This window comes from Silurus aristotelis (assembly GCF_946808225.1).
Source record: "Silurus aristotelis genome assembly, chromosome: 26".
Lineage (NCBI taxonomy): Eukaryota > Metazoa > Chordata > Actinopteri > Siluriformes > Siluridae > Silurus > Silurus aristotelis.
Genome location: NC_139599.1, coordinates 8,233,717 through 8,258,874, shown reverse-complemented (window position 1 = coordinate 8,258,874; position 25,158 = coordinate 8,233,717). Strand labels below are relative to the sequence as shown.

Below are 25,158 nucleotides of genomic sequence, written 5' to 3'. Positions count from 1 at the left end.
TGAATCACTCTGGCAGATGTTTGTCTTTTAAGTTTTTAGATAATTAATCCGTAATTTTTCTACAACCAAAGCCAATTGACTTAATTCACAATAAAGCTTAAGATTAGCACTCTGAACCTGCCTTGTGCAAACCAATAGGCTTCAGAAGTGTAAATGTTTAATGTTAAAAAAGGAGAAGAGGAGAAGGAGGAGGAGATGGAAGGAACGAATAAGAAGAAAAAGTTGAAGAAGAAGAAGAAGAAGAAGAAGAGGAGGGAGGAGGAAAGAAAAAGAAGAAGAAGAAGAAGAAGAAGAAGAAGAAGAAGAAGAATAGAACTGCAGGTCAATGTTGAAAAGCTTTGAAGGTCTGGTTTGTTGTGATTTATGGTTACACCCTGTTCCAGTGAGAGGAATACACAATAAACTACACCAGCTTTATCTGTGTGTGTGTGTGTGTGTGTGTGTGTGTGTGTGTGTGTGTGTGTGTGTGTGTGTGTGTGTGTGTGTGTGTGTGTGTCTATGTTTGTGTGTATGTGTAAGGATTTATTAATAATATACACACAGGGATACAAAGAGAATAAGGGAAATAGGGAGAGAGAGAGAGAGAGAGAGAGAGAGAGAGAGAGAGAGAGAGAGAGAGAGAGAGAGAGAGAGAGAGAGAGAGAGAGAGAGGGGTTAACTATTAAATAAACCCCTGTTCTGTGTGTAGCCTGGAATAGGAGGTGCTTTTGTTGAAGTCAGATAGAGAAAACACATTACACACATACTCACAAACTTTCCAGCCATTATGAGACTAACTTAATCCACAGGTAAATTAATACCTTTTACAGCTGTTTTGTTTTGTACTCACAACTGTGAGTAATGAGGTATCTTCTCTTTTTTAAGCACATATTAGCATTATTAGTATTACCTGAACTTGTTCCTTGTTTAATTCTGCAACATAGTCTCAGCATGATGTTCCTAGGTTGTTAATATGACAGTATGTTAGAGATTAGATTTATGTAATCCTGGCAAGTTGATGGTTTGGAACTTTGGATTCTTTGATAAGTTCACGTTCAGGGTCATCTACAATCACTTCATATTACTACACGATTTCCTTCTGAAGCTTCATTGGTAGGGAATTTCAATTGCTACTGTTAAGGTTTATGTAATAATGATACTATAAATACAGGTTGTATTCACATAAACCATTTCTCTTCAGGACCTGCATGTTTCATCCGTGTGAGAGTAGAGCACACCACAAAGGTTCGATTGATTTATAGATTAAATACTACATATAATGTTATTTCCTTTAAATGTCAGTCAAAGAATTTACGCACTAACATTGTGTAACACGGTATATTTGTTTTGGACCCTTTGTTTTGGACACATGGAAGGATGTGTTACATTTAAGATTCAGTGCATCTTTTTTAGGGTGTAAATAGAACTGCACATAGCACTTTTCTATTTCTCTGTCTTAGTGTTACTAATATTATTGTGTTGCATTAAAAATTTTATCACTCATGTCATTAAAATGGACTTAAACACCACTTGAATCAGGAAAGTGGTACCTTAGTGGTTAGGCATTGGACCCAAAGCTCATAAATTAAAATCCCAGCCACACCAAAGCTGCCACTCCTGGGCCTCTGGGTAAGACCCTTAACCCCAAAGCTGCTCAGTTGTGAGAATTAGATAAAGTTAATAGAAATAGAGATAAGTTGCTCTGAATAAGGGTGTATTCCAAATGCCATAAATGTAAATATACTTGAATCACACCAAGAATTTACTTATTTTTATGCAAATGTGCCCATTTTATTCAAAAGCCTATTTGAAAGGTGTAATCCCGTTGTTCAAGATGTCATAACACACAGGTAAAAGCCCTTTGGTGATTTTTGGACTCAGTCATTGGAGCCTTCAAGTTACAACAGAAAATCTGAAAATCTAGAGAGAAACTGTTATGCCTATAACAAAAATGGTCAAAATTAAGGATTTTAGATTTTCAGATACTAGTGCAACCTTTGCTCAATGAACAGGAAAATAAGTCCAGGTGAACAGAGATTTGATACAGGCTCTCGAAGATTTCCAATTTATTTGGCTTTAATCAGTCTGAATTTCACACTTAATTCTTAGAAAACAGGACTCATTGGACATCATTGAGAGATAGAATGATATCAGTAAGCTTATTGAAATGGAACAACAAGATCACTGATTATTTATGACTAGTGAATGTAGCTCAGCCCATGAGGAAGTTCACACAGAATTATACAGAGTACACCAATGTTTGTTTAGACTGCCTGATTTAGGATCAGCAGACACAGTGAAATGTATTACTATTAACAGTACATGTCTATTCCCAGAGCGATGCCTGTTGTTTGAAGAGTATAGTAGAGTAACTCTACATGTTCCTTGTAATTTCTTCCCTATTTCTAGTCACCAGTCTTTCTGTTTTACTCTAATGCTAGGAAATGCCATGGAATTGACTGAGTAAGTTGCAAACAACCTATTCTTTTTTTTTAACAAATTCTTTCTGTTGAAATCTGCACACTATCTTCTTCTACTTTGAACCCTCTAGCACAGGCACTGGGATAGACATACTGACATATCTCACTCTATGATGTGCAGCCTTTGTGTGTGAGCATGTGCGTGAGTGATTGTGATGATAGCTGACTGCTTTATGGTTTTATGGAGCCGCTTTTTTAGTTTTTTTTTCCCTTAGTACAAGGATCATGAGCACTTATTATTTGCACAATCTTTTTTTATTAATGTGTGCTAAGCAGATTTGTCTTCAATCCGAAGGAGGGAGTAGATAATCCAGCCATGGTCGTTTCTGAAGATTCTGGTATGTAAAGTTTTGTTCACTTTCCACTTTAGACCTATTTTATGCTTTGACATGTATTGTATTGCGAATTAAATATGTAAACTTTTCTCAAAAATTCTAGTTTGAATACTGATTTAATTTAACGTTAGACAGAATACAATAGGACAGCATGTTATACTATATTTAATGTATGATATTTAAAAGTTATCTCGACCTGTAGTGAAGTTTAGTGGCCCCGTGCCCCGGGTGTGCATGTTGAAAAAAGAAGAGGGAGAGAATTTTGGCTTCCATCTGCGCTTGGAGAAAGGACGACAAGGCCATATAATCAGGCAGGTGGAAGTATTAGGGGTGGCCGAGAAGAGTGGACTGAGAGACGGGGATCGCCTTCTGGAGGTCAATGAACAATTTGTGGATGACATTGACCACATGGAGGTGAGAGCACTGGAATACTGTGTTGGGAAAGATACCTGGAATATAGATAATTTGTCCCTCCACAACCTATTGAATGTAGCGTTTCCATACTATTTTGGTAGCATGAACCTTTATTCTTTTTTCAAATTGGGATTTTCTTCACAATTGTTTAAGTCTACGGTCTTCATTGTGTCATTTAGACATGCTTTCGTCCATGACCCATAGAATCTACAAGATTATAGAGTGCTAGCTTCATTAAGAGGTTCTCCTTGTAAATGTTTCTAGTAGGGAAACTCCATTGTATGACCAATATTTATTTATTCTGAAAATTATCTCCTAAATGTAGCTACCCTTTACTATGTATAAGGTGAATTTACCGCCAAATACAACTGCTACACTTAAGAGATTTCTACATTTCATTTTTTTTTTTTTCTGGACAGTTAGAGTTGCCTGGACTATATTTGGTTGAGATGGCATCAGTCCAGTACCAATCAGAATTAACTATCTGTTTATATAAGATGCCCTTTTACCCCAACAACAAAAAACTTTTTATATACAATATTTTATTGTACTATATGAGGTAATGGTGTGTAGTTAGATTTCACTTTTCTGTCACAGTGGGCACACGGTATTATGGCTGACCCTGCGCTCTGACCCCAGGCACACGGTATTATGGCTGACCCTGCGCTCTGACCCCAGCTTCCATGCAAGCTGAGATATGTAAAGAAAGAATTTCAGTGTGCTGTAATGTATATGTGACAAATAAAGGTTATTTTATTCTACAACTAAAAGACTCATGACACGTAGTTCAGTAAAATAATTGGCAAGCTGTCCTTTTGTTTAATGAAGCATTATAATAGCAATAATGCTTAAGCACAAGACTTGACAATGTTTCTGACAATGTTTTTCTCCTTTGGATAATAAAATCTTACAGTGTTGTAAATGTTAGAATGTCTGACATGCCCACATACACTCTATGGACAAAAGTTTTATCACAAAGTTGGAACAACATAATATAGAATGTCTGGCCCCTTTGGGATGAATTGCAATTCACCCCACGCCTCCTCGTCCTACATCAGTGCTTAGTTTAATAAAAAGCCATTGTAGCTGAGCACAAACCTACACAACCACACTCCAAAATCTAGTGGAACATCTTTCCAGAAGAGTGGAGGTTATTCTAACAGTAAATAGGGACTAAATGTGGAATGGGATGTTCAAAAAAACACATATGGTCTTATGGTCAAGTCTCTACAAACTTTTGTCCAAATATTTTAGGTGTAGTTTTTTGTAGATCTTAGAAATAATTGAACTATAGTCAGTGGTATATTATGCATTTAAAAAGCTAATGAAATGACATTTTTTTCAACTTTTTTATCAGGGGCTGCAAGGTCTTTTCAGACTTAATATCAATAGCACTTTAATTTCTGCTATATCATTTCTCTCTGTTCTCTCTTTTATTTATTATAATATTTTGCAGGTTGCTCGCATGATCCAGACGAGTGGGCCTCAGCTGTGCTTCCTGTTGCTGAGCAGTGATGAATATGAGCAGGCTGTGGCTCAGGGCTGGAACCTTAAAGAACTGAGCAAAGCTCAGCGTGGTAAGGAGTGGAATCCTCCTCGTCTTTGCTACATCAAGAGAAGTGCAAGTGGCCTGGGCTTTAGCATTCATCCTGTGGAGGGTGAGTGATCTTAAGGAGCCATATTGACAGAAAATATAAGCTATACAGTTTCTTTATGTTAAAACTGAGTGTATTGCAATGTATGCAGAGCATCAGTTTTTGATTTTATGTCAGTGGAGGTTTTTATTAATTTAGCTGAGGCCAAATACATAAACCTTAGATAAAGACATTCAAATTCCATACATACATTTTACCATGTTACTATGTACACCTTACCATTTTATCAGATAGATTTTCAGTGGATCACTAGCCTTTAAATTCTTAAACTTGAATCAAATACTTGTTGTACCCTTTCACAAATTTCTCACAATACATTTTACCCATTTCTTTTTACAGAACTGATACAGGCTGCCTTGCTTAGACAAGCATTTTTATTTCATTCGACAAATCTGCTTTAAGACTTTAAGAGTCAGAACTTTGTGATATACACTCCAATACACATTGTTCTGATAGAAAACACTGTTGCAAGTTGTTTTGAGGTTTTGATATTTCTAGATCAGAGATGCCCATACTAAGGCCCATGTGCCAAAGCTGGCCTAATGTTAACTGTAGATTTGTCCAGCCATGCCATATATGAGAACAGAAAAAATTTACATTGAAATTGAATGTGGAGATATAAGTGAATTCAGAAAAACTTTTACAAAAATAAAGATGAACTTCATATTTCATTAGAGTTCATTGATATTCTAGACATATGGCTGTATTGCTTATAGTTTGAATAGTTGCATTAAACACACAACTATTCTGTGTTATAGGATTGTTTCTATGTTTTTAGTGTGCTATAAGCTTTAATGAACAAGAAATATTTGGAAATGAATGTGCATTAGATAATTATTTATGTATTTTTAAATATTATGAAATTATAAATCAGGGGACCCATTGCAATCTAAGAGTTCATTTACTTTTGGCCCATTGCCCTCAGTCAAGTTTGATTTTTGGCTCAGCTTTTTTTCCCCTTTCTGCATACCACTGATTTTGGTTTGTCTGACCAGTCAACATATCAAATTAAATTTTATTAGTCACATACATAACCACACACAGTATGACATGCAATGAAAAGATCAGTCATCACAATCTAATTTCAAACTAGTTTCAGTTTTTTTTTTGCTGGTCCTCTACTTTGTTACCTGATGTGTTCCACTCTTTAACTCAAAATCTGTGTGTGTGTGTGTGTGTGTGTGTGTGTGTGTGTGTGTGTGTGTGTGTGTGTGTGTGTGTGTGTGTGTGTGTGTGTGCGTGTGCTTCAGTTGGGTTTAGTTAAAGCTTTCACAAAGTTATTTTTACAGATACTCACCGTATTGATAATAATATATATATATATATATATATATATATATATATATATATATATATATATATATATATTGTTTGGGAATTGGTCAGAAAGAGGAAACAGACTCTAGACATATTTAAGAAGGTAGCAGATGTAGGTAAGACATGTGACAAAGGCAAGCATCTTGACATGCATCAAGAGTGAGTCATAGACAGATGTGGGGGAGAGAATCCCCCACTTTTTTTATAGCCTTTATTTGTCACATATACATTACAGTACAGTGAAATTCATTCTTCCCATATCCTAGCTTACTCAGAAGCTGGGGTCAGAATGCAGGGTCGGTCATTATACGGCGCCCCTATAGCACAGAGGGTTAAGGTCCTTGCTCAAGGGCCCAAGAGAGGCAGCTTGGTGATACCAGGGCTTAAATCCCCGACCTTTTAATCAGCAACCCAGCACCTTAAACACTGAGCTATCACTCCCCCATTAATTATTATAAGATGGAATCACACACAACTTGGTGTATGTAATTTTTTTCAACCTGCTGGAATTTGAATACAGTAGAGTGAATTAAAGCCACAATGATTCTGTCTCTAAGCTTCTTCTTTTGGCTGCTCCCATTAGGGGTCGCCACAACGGATTATCTGTCTCTATACTACTCTGGCATCTACATCTGGCCTTTTACAAACCAACCACCTGCATGTTTTCCTTTAACACATCCATGAACCTCCTCTTTGGCCTTTCTCTTTTCCTCCTTCCTGGTGGCTCCACCTCTCCAGGCTCTTCTCAACTTGCTCCCAACTCTCACCACAAATCACAATATCATCCGCAAACATCAGAGTCCACAGAGTCCTGTCGATCACCACTGCAAACAGAAAAGGCCTTGGAGCCGATCCTTGATACAATCCAACCTCCACCTTGAACCGGTCTGTAATTCCTACTGCACAATTCACTGCTGTCACACTGTCCGCATACATGTCCTGCACCACCCTCACATACTTCTCTGACACACCTGACTTCTTCATACAATAACACAACTCCTCTCTCAGAACCCTGTCGTACGCTTTCTCAAAATACACAAACACACAATGCAACTCCTTCTGATACTTCTCCATCAACATTCTCGAAGCAAATAATGTGTCTGCAGTGCTCTTTCTCGGCATGAAATTATACTGTTGCTCACAGATGGTCACCTCTTCTCTCTTCCATTACTTTTTCCCCGGGAGGTACTGCAGGTCTGCACATCTAACTTATTCTAAAAAATTGTTACCAGCACACTCCTTCTCCATCCCTCATGCATCCTCTTACCTTCCAAAATCTTGTTAAACAATCTGGTCAAAAACTCCACTGCCATCTCTCCTAAACATCTCCACGCTTCTACCGGTATGTCATCTGGTCCAACCGACTTTCTACTCTTCATCCTCTTATTCGCTGCTCTCACTTCCTCCTTACTAATCCTATCCACTTCCTGCTATACCACCTCCACATCATCCAACCTTCTCTCTCTCTCTCTCTCTCTCTCTCTCTCTCTCTCTCTCTCTCTCTCTCTCTCTCTCTCTCTCTCTCTCTCTCTCTCAATTTCCTCATTCATCAGCTGCTCAAAATACCCCCTCCATCTTCTCAACACACTCTCCTCACTAGTCAACACATTTCCATCTCCATCCAACTTGCAGCACATCCTTCCCCGCTCGGTCCCTCTGCCTGGCCAATCGGTACAAATCCTTTTCTCCTTCCTAAGTGTCCAACTTCTCAGATCCTACAGATCCTCATATGCCTTTTCCTTGGCTTTTGCTACATCCCTCGTCACCTGCTGCCGCATCTCCTTGTACTCCTGCCTACTTTTCTCATCTCTCTGCCGATCACAATTCTGTTTCGCCAAATGTTTTTTTGCACTTCCTCATTTTAGCACCACATCTCTGTCTTTCTTTTTATTTCCAGATGTCACACCAAGTACCTTTCTAGATGTCTGCCTTATCACTTCTGCAGTAGTTGCCAAATCATCCAGCACCTCCTCACCACCACCAAGCCCCTGTCTGACCTCCTCCCTGAATCTCACACTACAGTCTTCCTTCTTCAGTTTCCACCATTTTATTCTTTTTTCAGTCCTCACTCTCCAGCTATCCTACAGACCACCATCAGATGCTGTCTAACTACACTGTCCCCTGCCAACACTTTACAGTCTCCAATCTCCTTCAGGTTGCATCTCCTACATAGAACATAGTCCACCTGTGTGCACTTTCCTCCACTCTTATACGTCACCCTATGCTCCTCCTTATTCTTAAAATAAAATAAAAAAACTTCTCTCAATCATATTAGCTATTTCTCTCCCTTTACCAGTCATAGTACCAACAATTAAAGTATCAACTCCAACCTCCACTCTCCTACACTTCTCCTTTTCCTGCTGTCACTGTAAACAACATCCTCCTCTCCTTCTCCTCCTTCGGCCAACAGTAGCCCAATTCCCACCGGTACCCTGTTGGCTAACAATACCTGTGGTGGTCGTTGGTAACCTAGGCTTTGACGGATCCGGTATGAAATTATGATTCGTGATCCGCATATTTGATTAAGCACATGTTTTACGCTGGATGCCCTTCTTAACTCAACCCTCCCCATTTATCCGGGCTTGGGACCGGCACTAAGAGTGCGCTGGCTTGTGGAACCCTAATGGCTGGGTTAATGATTCTGTCTCTAATCAATTGTTCTAAAATACCATATGACTTAAATGAAATAAATGTTAGGACAAAATGTGTGGATTTGTGAAAATTAAAAATCTTGAGCCAAGGTGTGTGAACTTTTGTCCTCAGTTGTACATATAGAGCATGACAATGGTCAAACTGTTGGTGTAATATGTGTGGTGTGCAATGTGTGCCCTCTTTAGGTGAAAAAGGGAAGTTCTATATAAATCCAATAGCAGGAGGGCCTGCTGAGAAAGCAGGACTGAGAAAAGGAGACCGCCTGGTTTGGATCAACGGTGCCATGGCTTGTGAACTCACGCATTCTGCTATGAACAAGATGGTGGGCATATCTTTGAGCTAATTTGATAAAATAACTGCAATTTGTTACTTGTGAGAGCTTAACATTGGGGTGTTAGAGCAATTGACATTGAAATTTACTTCAAAGTAGTAGTAGTAGTAGTAGTTTCTTTCAGCTTCTCCTGTTAGGGGTCGCCACAGCGGATCCTCCGCACGTTTGATTTGGCATATGTTTTACGCTGGATGCCCTTCCTAACGCAACCCTCCCCAATTTATCCGGGCTTGGGACCGGCACTGAGAGTGGCTGGGGATGGTTCCCTGACCGGGAATCGAACCCGGGTCGCAGCGGTGAGAGCGCTGCATCTTAACCACTAGACCACCTTACTTCAAAGTACAATGCATTATTGTACAAATACTCATTTGACTAATAATTTATTTACAACTCAATTACACTTACAACTAATCTCCGCAAATCTCATCTTAAGAAATTTTAATTCCATCTTAAGTGGATTTGCCCAACTTGAGTTGTTATTTAGAGTACAAAAGACAGCGTTGTTGGAAAGTGGTAGGTTAATAGTTAAGATCGGACTTCTGTTTGGACTTTGGAGCAAAAGGTCATGAGCTCAAGTCCCAGTACCACCACTAACCCAAACTCTAACCCACCACCACAGGTTGCTGCTCCTGTGTCCTTGAGCAAAGCTTTTAACCCTCGCCAGATCAGGTGTATAAATAAGATAATTGTAAGTTGGTTTGATTAAGGGTGCCTGACAAATGCAAATGTTGTTTTAGCAATTTTTCCTGGGGGACTTATTATTGGGTATTTTACATATCATCGTACTTAAATCTTTGACTTTTGGACAAAGCTATCAAAGATTTAATTGTCCAAACATTAGTACAGAACTACAGTCTGTAATGGCTGATTTTGATGGCTTAATATATTTTCTCTTTAGGTAAAGAAATGCAACAATCACATAACTGTGTTGGTGATAGACAGCATGAGTGAAAAGAGTTACATCCACAGGAAGATGGCCATTCTACCAGCCATGGCTGATGCCCACAGCATGCCGTACAAACCCAAAAGAGTACACCTGATACAGGGTTCAGATGGATATGGCTTCCTGCTAAGGCATGAAAAAATGTCAACAGGACGCAAAGGTACCAGTTAATCACTCTAGCATGCATGCGCTATAGTTATTGTGGTAATTGTTACAGCATGCTTCATTTGCCATAGCTCTGTAGTGCAGGAGTGCTGGCATTAAGGCAAACTTATCATAAAACCATTTTTACTGGGCACAATATGCATTGTAGTATTTAACATTAATTGACAAGTCAATTTGAAGTGGTCAGTAGGATTTGAACTTTGAAATTGCCAGGTTAAACACAGGGATAGTGCACATCATTAGTGTCCAGTTATAGTTGGTCATAATATTTAATTCGGTACACTGCTTGTGTGCATCTAGTTCATATAGTGCGGGAGGTTGATGCAGGCAGTCCTACAGAATTCGCAGACATTAAGGATGGGGAGATCCTGTTGGAGGTGAATGGGGAGTCTGTTGATCATCTGACTCATGAGGAAGTTGTCAGCAAAGTCAGGGAGAGTGGTCAGCAAGTCAGCTTCACTACTATGACCTTAGAAGGCCAAGATTTCTACACTAAGGTGGGTGAGTTTAAAAGCCAAGTATATTTATATACTCAAGTATACACTACATATACAGTATCTCAAAAAATTAGCACACACTCACATTTGAGCACCCATGTTAGTAGATCTTCTCAAGGGACAATACTATAGAAATGAAACTCAGATATAGTTAATGTGGTCAATGTGCAGCTTGTATAGCAGTACAGATTTACTTGCAGATTTACAGCTGTACGTTGTGTAACCATGCAAAACCACATGTCCTATTCATCATGTATATGTTTTTGTCTGCTCGTCAGGATCAAACAAATTTTTTTGATCGTACAAATCTTTTATTATAGCAGTTAAAATTGAGTGTTTTGAGTACAATTTTCTCATACTGAGCACTGGATGTTCAACATGGCAACTCATGGCATCAGAACTCTTTCAAGGTTTTGAGAATTAGAATTGTTGCTCTCCACAAAGATAGCCCAGGCTATAGGAGGATCGGTAACAGTACAGTGGTCCGCTTGTCAGTACTCAGACCATACGCCACACATTGCAACAAATCGGTTTGCATGGCTGTCGTCCCAGAAAGAAGCCTCTTCTGAAGCTGGCTCACAAGAAAGCAAGCAAACAGTTTGCTGAAGACAGCCTGTCCAAGAGCATGAATTACTGGAACCATGTCCTGTGGTCTGATGAGACTAAGATAAATTTGTTTGGCTCAGAAGGTGTCCAGCATGTGTGGCAACGCCCTGGTGTGGAGTACCAAGAAAATTGTGTCAGAATATGATGCGCTCTTTTTGAAAGCTGAAGGTGAAGTGATGGAGTGGACAAGTATGTCTCCAAATCTGAACCCTATTGAGCACCAGAAGCGCCATGAGTCTAACATCCAGCAGCTCTGTGATGAGTGGAAGAGGATTCCAGCAACAACTTGTGCAGCTCTGGTGAATTTAATGCCCAGGAGGATTAAGGCAGTGCTGGATAACAATGGTGCTCACACAAAATATTGACACTTTGGACACAATTTTGTCTCAGCTATTTTTACAATAATGGTTGTATGTTGAGTTATTTTCAGAGGATAGTCGATCCCCGGTCAGGGAACCAACCCCAGTCATTACAAGGGGTCGCACAAGCCAGTGCACTCTTAGTGCCGGTCCCAAGCCTGGATAAATGGGGAGGGTTGCGTTAAGAAGGGCATCCAGCGTAAAAACGTGCCAAATCAAAAATGCGGATCATGAATACGGATGATCCGCTGTGGCGACCCCTAATGAGAAGCCGAAAGAAAGTAAATCTATACTGCTATACAAGCTACACACTGACTACTCTAAAATATATCCAAGTTTCATCCAAGTTTCATTTGTACTGTATTGTCCCTAATGAAGTTATACTAAAATGGTTGCTGAAATGTGAGGGGTGTACTCACTTTCGTGCGATACTGTATAATAATATTATTATATCATATAATTACATAATTTTTTTAAGTCTTTCATACAGTTATTCTTTCTTACAGCTGTTGTTAAAGTACAAGATAACAAGACCTCCATTCACAAGATTCACAACTAATTGAAAAAAAAAATCTAAATTAAAGATATAACTTAAAGACTAATACAAATAGAACATAATGCCCTTTAATTAATATTACATTTAAATTTAAGTTTATACCGTGCATGGTCACTAAATCAAAAGTATAGTAATTATTCAACTATAGACACAGAAATCATTGTCTCTTTATATTTGGCATAGATCAAATGCAATTTATTGAGTGAATAATCAAAATTCCTTGAATGTGCTGTCAAATGTTTGTACCCTCTAGATATTAAGGTTTGACTTCATCTATTTCTGTCTTCTTAAATTTTTCTCAGCTGGGTCTGTCTCCCTTGCTGTTCTGTGAAGATCATTATTCTGGAAAGGAGCAGCAGGAGAAGTCAACTTCACAGGAACAGAGTCCAGCAATTTTAGTGTCCTCAGTTGACGCCCAGGAAGAGCGGGAAGTCGAGCCCAAACCAAGACTGTGTGTGCTACAGAGAAGTCCCGTGGGATTTGGCTTCCATTTGGGTTGGGTCCAACAGAAACCTGGCACATTTATCAACCGGGTATAGAGCACTCTTCTGTCCCTTTATTAGGTGCTTTTCTTTGGCCAGACATAGAAAGAAGAATTAATCAGCAGATTTTGGTACATAGATTGTAGGATAATCACAGGAAACAGATGATTAATAGATAATAGATTATTATTATATTTATTATATTAATTATAATTGTTTTATATACTTTAATTATACCCTCCTCAATGATCTAAAACATGTGGCAAGCATTCTAGCTGCAAGGTTTATAAAACAATATGCACAAGTAAATTCCGCTCTCTATTTATATAGAATTGGATAAAACACACAATTGTTCTGTATTCAATGAAAAGAAACAACATTGTAGTTCTAATGTATCACAGCACCCTTTATTATTAATTATTTTTTAGAACAGTATCCCAATTGTGTCTTGCTTCTGTTTTATTTTATTCCATGCAGGTGGCCCCTGGAGGTCCAGGAGAAAGTGCTGGCCTCCTGCAAGGTGATGTACTAGTGGAGGTGAATGGACAGAATGTAGAGAAGGAGTGTCTGGAAGATGTGATTTTACTCATGAAGAAGGGAGGCGACTCTCTCTCCTTGCTAGTGATGGACAGAACAGGTTATGAGTGGATAAAAAAAACTGGAATGCCGATCACAGCTAAAAAAGTAACAAAGGCCTCTCAGGAAGTATGATTAATATATATATATATATATATATATATATATATATATATATATATATATATATATATATATATATATATATATATATATATATATATATATATATATATATATATAAATATTTTATATTTAATCAAACACAAAAAAAGCCATACTCAGATATTATACATGAATCAACTTTATTTTTGCAGGTACATAACCATGAGAGCCCATCTCTCACACAGCTGTCAAATCCTGACGAGTAATGCAAGTTCCTTCCTGAGGAATTGTGAAATTTATTTGGATCTACAGAACAACAATGATGGGAAACATATAACATCACTGGATTGGAATTTAAGAAGACTGTTAATAAATAAATCATGGCTCTTTTTGTTAGAGCAGTGCTTATTACCTGTTTTTTTGCTGTTGCTATTTAAATAATGCATGTACAATGCAACAATTATTAAAGGAAACCACATTATAACTCTCAAAACTATCTGTCAAAATACACAAGACATATCCAACTAATGCATTCTGTCATACCACCAACCTTATTTTCAGTTTACTCGGCTTTCATTCATTTCAGCAAAAATAATTCCTGCAGTTTTATACACAAAGTATTAAATTTTCTTATTTTCTGTGTTAAAAAATAGAAGCAGTGAATTAAAATCCATCATGCCACCATAATTTGCTATTAAGTCTATGCAGGAATCTCCTCAGTAGGGTTGTCCAACGTATCCAAAATAAATCAGTGGGTTGGCTATGCTAAGGTGTGACTAAGTGTAAATGTGTGACTGCATAGCACTTTGGGATGGACTGCTTTTTTTTTTTTTTTATCAAAATCCTGGGATAAAATCCAGATTAAAAAATCTTCAGTGCACATCTGCCATGTTTTTTTTGAGTCATTTTTGTAAAAGTTTGTCATTTTCTTTGCTATTTTAATACAGTTAAAAAAATATGATTGAAATCATTGCAAATACAGCATTTGCTTTTGTAACTTTATTGTTTTGTTTGTTATTTCTTAATTATTCCCAACCAAATATTTGCATAATGATAAAAGGTCTAATTTTTGAGATAGCTACATCATGCAATCACCTACAACCTGTGCACACCTTCCTACTTTCAGCATGCAAATTACATTATTATATACTGTATGAAGGTTTATAAAGTAAAGCCAATTCAGTCTTGGTGTAAGACAATTATCTTTTTTACATAACTGAGCAGCTAAAGGGGTTAATGGTCTTGCACAAGTATTTTTTCCTAATAACAAAGTTAAATATTTTTTAATATTGCATAAATATTACAATGTTAATGATACATTTTTAGATGTGTGTGCTGCATGCATTTTTGTAAAGGGGAACAGCAATCACAGAATAATTCTAATACATTTGTGAATTTACATCTCGGTTGATCTGCTGCTTTCATGAAACAGAGAATTTGCAAAGAGTTTCCTCTTTTTTTGACATTTCTTTATGTAACCCTTATAAATTTGATTATAGCAGGAGATATAAATTATTTAAAACTCGGGACTATCTCTTTTTTATCTCCTCCTTCTGATCGTAACAGAACAATTAGATGACTGTTTCAGAACAAGATTGTTTCTTCCCCGTATGCTGTACTACTGGAATGGCCGCTTTGATAACATTCATTGGAAAAAAGTGTCGACTCTGTCTTCTAAATATTTAATTACCAATAAGGTCAAGGATGTATCTTATAAAATACTTCATCTGTACTATCCTGCCAAGCTTTATTCTTTTTTTTTATCTTTTTAACTTTTATGTTCCTTGTGTGGTGCTGAGGATGAATCTGTTTTTCATCTCTTCTTAGAATGTGCACATACGGCTTTGGTCTTTAAGGATTTTTGGACCTTTGGATCTCCTGGTCTTAAAAAGAAGTTCTATTTAGTTATCAAAAATGATTTTGGATATTTTTTTATGTAAAATATATGTAGCTATAGTTTCTTTCTTGCATACCCCTGGTATTCTTGTTTTTTTTTTTTATATACAATATTATCAATTATTAAATAAAAGAAAGACAGAAAGAAAGAAAGAAAGAAAGAAAGAAAGAAAGAAAGAAAGAAATATAAATTATCCATACTTAAATAAATAAATAAATATTTTATAAATAAAGTATGCCTTTGAATATATTGCTTGCATTCATTAATCAGTGTAATTGAATATCCAATTAACACATCCAAGCTTTAAACAAAATACATTTTTATAAACCTATCGCTTGACTAAGCTCTTTTATTTAGTTTTATTTTATTTTGTTAATATTTTTTTAAACCCGGAAGTATGGAAGGTACCGCTTCTCTACAGCCCTGTTGGTAAACCAATAACATGCCGTCGCCTCTTTCATCAGTGCTTATATAAAAAAAAGTTTTTAAAATGCACAATTATACTGTTGTTTAAATCAGCTCAAATATGTATTGTTTTATTTATTGCAAAAAAAACCCCTTAAAAATATTTATAACAGTTAATTATTTTGTAGGCACTTTGAGGATTTAGATCAGGCACCTCTGTAGTCATCTCTGTGGAGGTCCTTTCCTGTAGGTGACATTCATCTGAAGGGGCTATTCATTAGGAGCGAGCAGCAGATCATTAGAGCGAGAAGCCATGGCACAGGCAGTACAGAAACTGGTTGCAAAAGTTCCATCTTTGGTCGGCGGTAAGTTGTTTTGTGAGATAAATAAATATGAAGAACGGTTGTTTGGTTAAGTGAGGAGAGAATGCTGGCCTTGTAGAGAAGCAATGGCCGCGACGGGAGTGATGTCACGAAGCTAATTTTGCTAACACATTTCTGCAACCCGGTTACACGGATTTTTTTTATAGTCATTGAACATTGCGTTTATTTGCTTATATATTTATCTAGTATATTGTTATAGTATACTAGCTGGAGATTATGACGGATTGTTTCTTTTGTCGGTTTTGTAGCCGCTGTGAGCTACTCGAAGCCCCGGCTATCGACCTTCTGGTACTATGCCCGTGTGGAGCTGGTGCCTCCTTCTCCAGCTGAAGTCTCGAAGGCAGTAGCAGGAGTGTCCGATCTCGTCAAGGCCTTCCAGGCTGGCCGTCTGGGTCAAACCACAGTTCGGGTGAGAACAAACAACCTAGGAACCTGCTTCTGCTTTGTTTAGTTTAGCTTTAGTTTCACATCTAGGTCTTTTTATTGGTGTCCTACCTGAATCAATCCTCCGTTTAATGCCATCATTATGAGCACTACATCACAGGAGGCACTCGGTTTTACAGGACATCTTTATGTGCACTATAATAACATTTTGCATTCACTTGAACTTGGAGACCCAACCCTGTTCCGGCATGGTAATGCCACTGTGCACAAAGTGAGCTCCTTGAAGATCTGGTTTACATGCTTTGGAGAGGATCTTGAGATCTTCTATAGAGCTTTGGAACCCTGACTGCACCCCAGGTCTCCTCACTTACATAAGTACCTGACTTTCGTAATACCCTTGTGGCTGATGAACACAAATATCCATAAGCACACTCCAAAATCTAGTGGAACATCTTCGCAGAAGACTGGAGGGAATTATAAGAGCAAATTGGAACTAATTGTGGAATGCAATGTTTAAAAATCACATGCTATTTTTATAACCAGGTGACCCAATACTTTTGGCAATATAGTATATTTACAGAATTTGGTCCATTGCCTGATGTCAGTGACCCGACTCAATGAATCCCGCAGTAAGGGGGTCTGGTGGGCCTGGGATTTAAACTCTTTAATCTTCTTTTGTTAAAGGACTTTGTTTGGACCAGCAGCAGCACTGCTTCCCAGCATTGCACAGCTGTACTGTAGGACTTAGTTATGATTTTGCAAAGTGCACTTCTTTCTGAGCTGACATACTGATAGCTTTTGTATTTAATGGCATTATTATTTATTTTTTTAGTAACACTATTGGTTCAGGTTGTATTTGTTTCTGGTTCAAACCTGAATACAGAACCAGTGTTTTTTTTTTTAGCCATTGTTTTGCACACTGAATTGCAGCCATAGGCCTGTTTAATTGTGTGTTAAGCAAAAAACAAACAAAAAAATATCACTGTATGACTCAATGGTTTTTGACAAACATTTCCTGGGATTATGTTCAGGACACACATATGGAGGTCAAGCAGTCAAAATTTCTCAAGTTAAGAAGCAACTTTGTCAAACCAGTTTAAAATGTATTCTTGATCATTTCGAGAAGAAACACTTATACAAGAAACTGTTCAAACATGTATATAAAATGTTTTAGCTAGCAAGTTTTCAGACTTTACCTAGAAGGTTTATGTTTCTAACTAGCAGTCACTGAAGTTATTAATTCCAAAACAAGAAGCACTGCATCAAACAATGTCTTTATCTGGCTTTTTTAATACTTTATTTTGTCGAATGTATTTTATTTTATTTTCTCTTGTCAAATTTTCCAGTGTGTAAGAGTATTTGTACAAATGTGTACTCAAGGATGTACCAGTGTAATTAGTACATTTAATGTGCAGTCCAGTGAAAATCAGATGTACACAACTTTTTTTTTTTGTTTTTTTTTTATAACATTTGTGATTGTAGTAATTTAATTAATTATTTATTTTTACAATAGAGTGTTAGCTACCGTGTTCCACGAAAATAAGCCCTAGTTAAGATCCTCAGCTGGCATTTATGGTGGTACGATCGTTCTGTTGCAACACACGATGTTGATGTATTGAATTATAAAATGTTAAAATTTATATTAATAAAATAAATTTTTCATTAATATACTATAATAATTATAGTAATAATATTAATAATACCGGTAATACAAATTATAATTACCATAATTATTTGTTAATACCCAAGCAGGTGCCTTTGTACAAGAGGTACAGTACGGTTTGTACCATACATAAATAAATGTATCAGTTTGTGATTGTCGTATATGAAAATTACATCCCCCGTATCATTTTTGAGGAAACACTGTAGTAAGAGTGAGAGAAGCCCTTATCCAGTTGTTGGCAAAGTGCATTATGAATATTTTTACCCCATCCTGTTTATTATTCAATCATAATTTGCCTTCCATTCCTTATATAGTAAGAGAGACAAAATTATCTAATACATCCGAGCATCACAATGTAGTGAGCTATAATAGTCATCTGTTTTGAATAAATTCAACAGGATCACATTGTATTTAGAATGTTTGAAAAATCATTTCATTAGTAATCTATGGTTGAACTGTATTCTGCTTGAGTAATGTTTCACTTGGAATAAATACTCTAATTAGAAAGTCATGTGCATGTTACTGTGGAAATAAATAATTTGCTCAGTAAAGAGTCAAAGGGTCATAACTCTCATTTGTTTCCACAGGACGCTCTGAGGAATGGTCTTGTCGCCACAGAAGTTCTAATGTGGTTCTACGTCGGCGAGATCATCGGAAAAGGAGGCATTGTGGGATATAATGTGTAAATGTGGACTGTTGCTTGCTTCCTTCTTGTCCAAGCTCTTTGTTTCTGCTCTGAACTTCTTGGAATCCAGGAAGTAAATAAATATGTATTGTTCAAAGAAGCGTATATGCTCAGTACAGTGATGGATGGTGGGTTTGCATAATATAAACTTTTATTTAGTCTAATAAAAAATAACTTGTACATTTAACATATAATAACATATAACCAAATTTTTTTTTCTTTTTTTTTTATAAAACTACCTTGTTTGTTGCAATGAATTAAAAAAAGTACTTTAAGGGTGATTATGCTGAAAGGTGTACATGACGTTCTCCTTTTGGTATCAACACAAAGCTTCCTTATATAGTGTAGAAGCAAATGTAAGTATACCAGGAGAGCTGTAGAATAAATGGCTATTGGACAGACAGACAGACATACTTTCAAAATGTAGGTCAACCTAATCTCTGTCTGCTGTATCTATAGTGTCATTACTACTGAATAGAATTTCAGATTCATTACCTGTACTGGGGGAAAAAAAATGCAGAAGACATATTTGCCCATTAAAACTTACTAACAAGTCTTTGAATTTTAATTTAGTGTTTACGCTATAATGGACATTTCCACACGCTCCCAACTTTCTGACAAGCTCTGCACGACGTTGCCTAGATATGTACAGAACTCCTGACGCACCCCTTCAGGATCTTCCTCTAGGTTGGAATGAATAAGAGGCAGCTTGTTCAATTGAGGAGCTGCACAGAGGAGGAAGAGAAAAAAAACATGTACAGATTTCTCACATTGATGCCATTGCAATAATAGATAAATATGTGATCTGATTACTTTTCTATGTTACCTAATTGAGGGCGTGACATATCCGCTCCACTACCAGGCTTGTGGTGTGCTATGAGCAGACACTGTCCTGCCTGTAGGCTTTGAGAGGAGATAAATGTCGAGTGCCAGGTCTCTACTTCCTTAAGGTGACTTGGAATATCAGGGTTAAATACAATGACTACTCCATTAGAGTCTTTCATTAAAGCTAGCCAGCATGCTTCAAACCTATAATGAGGAGAGAAATAAGATCAGAGACAGATCCAAACCAAACTTATTAACTAAATACTACTTGCAACCTAAGATTACACTATATAGACAAATATTTGGGGACACCGGACCATAAGATTTCTATGTCCTTTTTGAACATTCTATTCCACATTTAGTCCCCATGTTCTATTATAATAACCTCCACTCTTTGTAGAAGTTCTACTAGATTTTGGGGTGTGCTTGTGGAGAATCGTGCTCTTTCAGCCACCAGGGTGTTAATGAAGTCATGTACTAATGCCGGGTGAGGAGGCCTTGGGGTTCAGTCAGCGTTCCTATTTATCCCAAAGATAATCAATACAGTTGAGCTCAGAGCTCTATAACAGGCTACTCAAGATTTCATACTCCAACCAATGCAAATCATATCTTCCTGAAGTTCTCAGGAGCATTATCATGCTGGAACAGGTTTGGGTCTTTTAGTTCATGTGAGGGGAAAATTTAAAGCTACTGCATCCCAAGACATCTTATATAATTGTGCACCTCCAACATTGTGGTAACAGTTTGGGAATCCACTCTTTTGAGACCAGCTCTGTTTACAATAAATTACTTTATTTATCGACTTTTACACACAATCACCTTTAAAATGGTCCCCTTGCAAAACACTACCATTTTTGCTTTAGTGCCAAAATGACAACTTTTCAGCCAGATCTTCATCGTGAAGATGTCTGTGTACACAAAATGAGCTCTATAAAGGCATGTGTGGGCAAGACTTGTGGAACTCCTCAGCTTTCACCTCAACCCCACTGACACCCAACTGCACCCCAGGTTTTTCCACTCACTAATGCTCTTGTGGCAAAAATAATCAAACATCGCTATATTGTAATCACTCAACAGCAGCCTATAGGAATATATGTTCCCCTTTATGTGTGATGGTAGGGTGTGCACAAATGTTCAGCCATATATTTAAAAAAGAAATACACATGCTTACAATGAGGAGGTCAGTATCAAACCTGTAGTGAACATTAGTCTGATTCACAGAGCTGTCACTTTGGTATCATACAAACCTGATTCCAAAAAAGTTGGGACAATGTACAAATTGTGAATAAAAAAGGAATGCAATAATTTACAAATCTCATAAACTTATATTTTATTCACAATAGAATATAGATACCATATCAAATGTTGAAAGTAAGACATTTTAAAATTTCATGCCAAATATTGGCTCATTTTGGATTTCATAAGAGCTACACATTCCAAAAAAGTTGGGACAGCAATAAGAGGCCGGAAGATTTAAATGTACATATAAGGAACAGCTGGAGGATCAATTTGCAACTTATTAGGTCAATTGGCAACATGATTGGCTATAAAAAGAGCCTCTCAGAGTGGCAGTGTCTCTCAGAAGTCAAGATGGGCAGAGGATCACCAATTCCCCCTAATGCTGCGGCGAAAAATAGTGGAGCAACATCAGAAAGGAGTTTCTCAGAGAAAAATTGCAAAGCGTTTGAAGTTATCATCATCTACAGTGCATAATATCATCCAAAGATTCAGAGAATCTGGAACAATCTCTGTGCGTAAGGGTCAAGGCCGGAAAACCATACTGGCTGCTTGTGATATTCTGGCCTTTAGATCGCATTGCATCAAATACAGGAATGCTACTGTAATGGAAATCACAACATGGGCTCAGGAATACTTCCAGAAAACATTGTCGGTGAACACAATTCACCGTGCCATTCGCTGTTGCCGGCTAAAACTCTATAGGTCAGAAAAGAAGCTATATCTAAACATGATCCAGAAGCGCAGGCGTTTTCTCTGGGCCAAGGCTCATTTAAAATGGACTGTGGCAAAGTGGAAAAACTGTTCTGTGGTCAGGCGAATCAAAATTTTAAGTTATTTTTGGACAACTGGGATGCCATGTCAGCCGGACTAGAGCAACAATGACAAGTTGTTATCAGCGCTCAGTTCAGAAGCCTGCATCTCTGATCGTACGGGGTTGCATGAGTGCGTGTGGCATTCACAGCTTACACATCTGGAAATGCACCATCAATGCTGAAAGGTATATCCAAGTTCTAGAACAACAAATGCTCCCATCCAGACGTCGTCTCTTTCACGGAAGACCTTGCATTTTCCAACATGACAATGCCAGACCACATACCGCATCAATTACAAAATCATGGCTGCTTAAAAGAAGGAACCGGGTACTGAAATGGCCAGCCTGAAGTCCAGATCTTTTACACATAGAAAACATTTGGTGCATCATAAAGAGGAAGATGCGACAAAGAAGACCTAAGACAGTTGAGCAACTAGAAGCCTGTATTAGACAAGAATGGGACAACATTCCTATTCCTAAACTTGAGCAACTTGTCTCCTCAGTCCCCAGACCTTTGCAGACTGTTATAAAAAGGGTATGCCACACAGTGGTAAACATGGCCTTGTCCCAAATTTTTTGAGATGTGTTGATTCCATGAAGTTTAAAATCAACTTATTTTTTCCTTAAAATTATACATTTTCTCAGTTGAAACATTTGAAATGCCATCTATGTTGTATTTTGAATAAAATATTGAAATTTTAAACTTCCACATCGTTGCATTCTGTTTTTATTCACAATTTGTTCAGTGTCCCAACTTTATTTAAAATCGGGTTGGTATTAAAAATGGACAGTTATAGGTGTGTCTGTGTGTCTAAAATTTCATAAAACCTCACTGGATTTCACAGGCACATACATCCAAAGCATGTGTGACAGCATGAACAAATCTGCAGTCCTGGAATTTGACTTTGGACAGAAAATAAAGCAAGAAGATTTTTTTCAACCTCGAAATACTTCCAGGTAGAAGTAGGTGGTATTAAGGGACACTCACTTGAAATCTCCAGCACAATCCCACAGCTCCACTTCACAGGCACTGTCTTTGCTCCCACTGCCTAAATTCTGAGACTCAAACTCCAGTATCCTACCAAACATCATAACATAAATGTTATTCAGGAAAAAAAACATGAATTTTTCCTTATGTAATATTAAACCTGGGTTCCAGATGACTGACCTGACTCCCTGTGTCGGGCTGTATTCTGATCCGATTGTCTCCACTGTGTCCGAGAGAAAATTCGCCAATATTGTCTTCCCACACTGCCAATAATACACATGCATTAATATTACAATAATATTATCAGGTTTTGAAAGAGGATTGTAACATCCAGAAGACTAGAGATGGTAAGATCTCACCTCACTTGGTCCAATTACAAGGATTTTCACCTTTGTATTTTTAACTTTCAGCATTTTCCAAGACTTTAGGATCACACCTAGGCAGAGCTACAGTACGAGAGGCAACCGGCTAAAATACTAGCTAACTTCTTTAACTGAAATAAACAACACTTCATTGACTTAGTGTTATAACGACGTTCTTATTTTATCCTATATAATTCAATATAATTACATTTAAAATGACATAACTGGCATCAGAGAGAGAAACGCAGAAAGGATCTGGCATAAACATCTTGTTGTCATGGTGTTGCAGGAAGTGAATCTTACTGTTCGCATTCGCCGATTCGTCTTACACCTGGGTAAGAGCAGTCTGTTATTTTGGGGTCACAGGAGAATATTAAAAACAGTATTAAAATGTTTAATACACCTTTAAATCTATATTGTTGGCTAATATCCAAAGCCTATTTTCATAATATATTTTATTTTTTTATGTAAATAGGTAATGTGGCATTCACACCACAGACTGAAAATAATGCTGTATTTATTTATACCGTGGTCATGGTTTCTACCTATTCTATTCTATTCAATTCATTTTTATTTGTATTGCGCTTTTAAAAATGAACATTGTCTCAAAGCAGCTTTACACGGATAATGTGGTGATAAAAAATGAATATGTTCTTTATAAGATAAGATAAGATAAGATAAGATAAGATAAGATAAGATAAGATAAGATAAGATATACCTTTATTCGTCCCACAGTGGGAAAATTCTTTGTCACAGCAGCAAAGGAAATAATAAAAAAAAGTACAATACACAGTACAATGTATAAATACAATAAGGGAAGAAAAAAGTATGCATTGCAGGTAGTCTTTCACACAGGTGCTATTGCACGTATTGCAGGTAATTATTGCACATATTGCAGGTAATATTGCACATGTTGCATGTAATATTGCACACAGGTAATGTTATTGCACAGCTAAAAAGTAATAACAGTGTTGTATTTTGGTGACTGGTTTTACTGGGAGCAGCTTCGATTGTGAAGTCTAATAGCAGCAGGGAGAAAAGACCTTCTATAACGCTCCTTCAGACACTTAGGATGTAACAGTCTGTCACTGAAGGAGCTGCTCAACGATGTAACGGTTACATACAGGGGGTGAGAGGTGTTCTCCAGCAATGATGATAGTTTTGCTACCATCCTCCTTTCTCCCACCTCCTATACAGTGTCCAGGGGAATCCCCAGGACTGAGCTGGCCTTCCTGGTCAGCTTGTGTAGTCTCTTCCTATCTGCAGTAGAGATGCTGATGCCCCAGCAGACCACTCCATAGAATATGGCTGAGGCCACTACAGAGTCAAAAAAGGTCTTCAGTAGCTCTCCCTGCACTCCAAAAGACCTTAGTCTCCTCAGCAGAAAGAGTCTGCTCTGCCCTTTCTTGTAAATTGCCTAAGTACGTTTGTCCCTGGTGAGTGAGCCGGTGGCGACTGTGGTGAGGAAAAACTCCCTGAGATGGCATAAGGAAGAAACCTTGAGAGGAACCAGACTCAAGAGGGAACCCATCCTCATCTGGGCTGCACCGGATGTCCATTTATTGCAGATATACTATGTTGGTACAGTGATGGTGATCAGAAGCAAACTGTAGTCCTGAGTCAGTGTAGCAGACTGTTGACATTAACTACAGTCCAAATCCATCCTCAAAGCTCTCGTTCTTACTCCGGAATTTCATGGAACCACCGAAGGCGTTGATGAGAAACCGTCCCCAGCTGCACAGAGTGGCCTTCAAATGAAGAGAACACTATCCAGAGGCAGGCCTGGACAAGAAGAGAAGGATATGGATTATTATGTGTCCATATTGTTGTATGAAAGTTAATGTCACTGTGCATTTTGGACTCCGCTATGGCAGCATAGCTAAAAGGGAGAACCAGAAGGTAAGACCGACATGAGGGATCTCTGAGATAAGAGACGACCCAAAACACCACTTTCAACAAACCTAAGTGAACGTGTGAGAGTGCTTTAGTAAAACTAAAGTAACGAGCCAGTTTTGAAAATGTAAGAAGTAGAAATTACAGATATTTGTGTAAAAATATAAAGAG

The 25,158-nt window shown here is 37.6% G+C and overlaps 3 protein-coding genes and 1 long non-coding RNA gene across 11 annotated transcripts; 2 read left to right on the top strand and 2 right to left on the bottom strand.

The window, feature by feature from the left end:
* The first annotated feature begins 697 nt into the window (after nt 1-697).
* On the top strand, nt 698-14,332 carry LOC310720803 (Na(+)/H(+) exchange regulatory cofactor NHE-RF3-like). 7 transcript variants are annotated; one of them, XM_083531885.1, is made up of 12 exons: nt 726-788; nt 1,181-1,224; nt 2,421-2,442; nt 2,736-2,797; nt 2,997-3,208; nt 4,665-4,866; nt 9,018-9,154; nt 10,062-10,266; nt 10,572-10,768; nt 12,592-12,822; nt 13,249-13,476; nt 13,665-14,332. In XM_083531885.1, exons 2-12 carry the CDS (start codon nt 1,188-1,190, stop codon nt 13,716-13,718), a joined length of 1,587 nt encoding a protein of 528 aa, XP_083388011.1. In that variant the 5' UTR covers nt 726-788; nt 1,181-1,187; the 3' UTR covers nt 13,719-14,332. The 7 variants fall into 7 exon arrangements, with proteins under 7 accessions (XP_083388014.1, XP_083388015.1, XP_083388011.1 ...); XM_083531884.1 differs by lacking the exon at nt 726-788 and adding an exon at nt 825-1,092; XM_083531888.1 differs by lacking the exon at nt 1,181-1,224 and having other exon boundaries at nt 698-788.
* A 1,626-nt stretch (nt 14,333-15,958) lies between these two features.
* atp5l (ATP synthase, H+ transporting, mitochondrial F0 complex, subunit g) lies at nt 15,959-18,969 on the top strand. Its single transcript, XM_083532079.1, has 3 exons — nt 15,959-16,119; nt 16,386-16,546; nt 18,772-18,969. The coding sequence occupies exons 1-3, from the start codon at nt 16,068-16,070 to the stop codon at nt 18,868-18,870; spliced, it is 312 nt and encodes a 103-aa protein (XP_083388205.1). The 5' UTR covers nt 15,959-16,067; the 3' UTR covers nt 18,871-18,969.
* A 33-nt stretch (nt 18,970-19,002) lies between these two features.
* LOC310720888 (intraflagellar transport protein 22 homolog) lies at nt 19,003-23,397 on the bottom strand. Of its 2 annotated transcripts, none has more exons than XM_083532033.1 (5): nt 23,092-23,397; nt 22,913-22,995; nt 22,733-22,822; nt 19,696-19,898; nt 19,003-19,594 (listed from the first exon to the last, which is right to left on the bottom strand). In XM_083532033.1, exons 1-5 carry the CDS (start codon nt 23,143-23,145, stop codon nt 19,446-19,448), a joined length of 579 nt encoding a protein of 192 aa, XP_083388159.1. In that variant the 5' UTR covers nt 23,146-23,397; the 3' UTR covers nt 19,003-19,445. The 2 variants fall into 2 exon arrangements, with proteins under 2 accessions (XP_083388159.1, XP_083388158.1); XM_083532032.1 differs by having other exon boundaries at nt 22,913-22,999; nt 23,093-23,397.
* On the bottom strand, nt 21,010-22,726 carry LOC310720931. Its single transcript, XR_014531873.1, has 2 exons — nt 22,197-22,726; nt 21,010-21,474 (listed from the first exon to the last, which is right to left on the bottom strand). It is a non-coding gene; the product is annotated as an uncharacterized lncRNA (long non-coding RNA).
* Nucleotides 23,398-25,158: the final 1,761 nt, after the last annotated feature.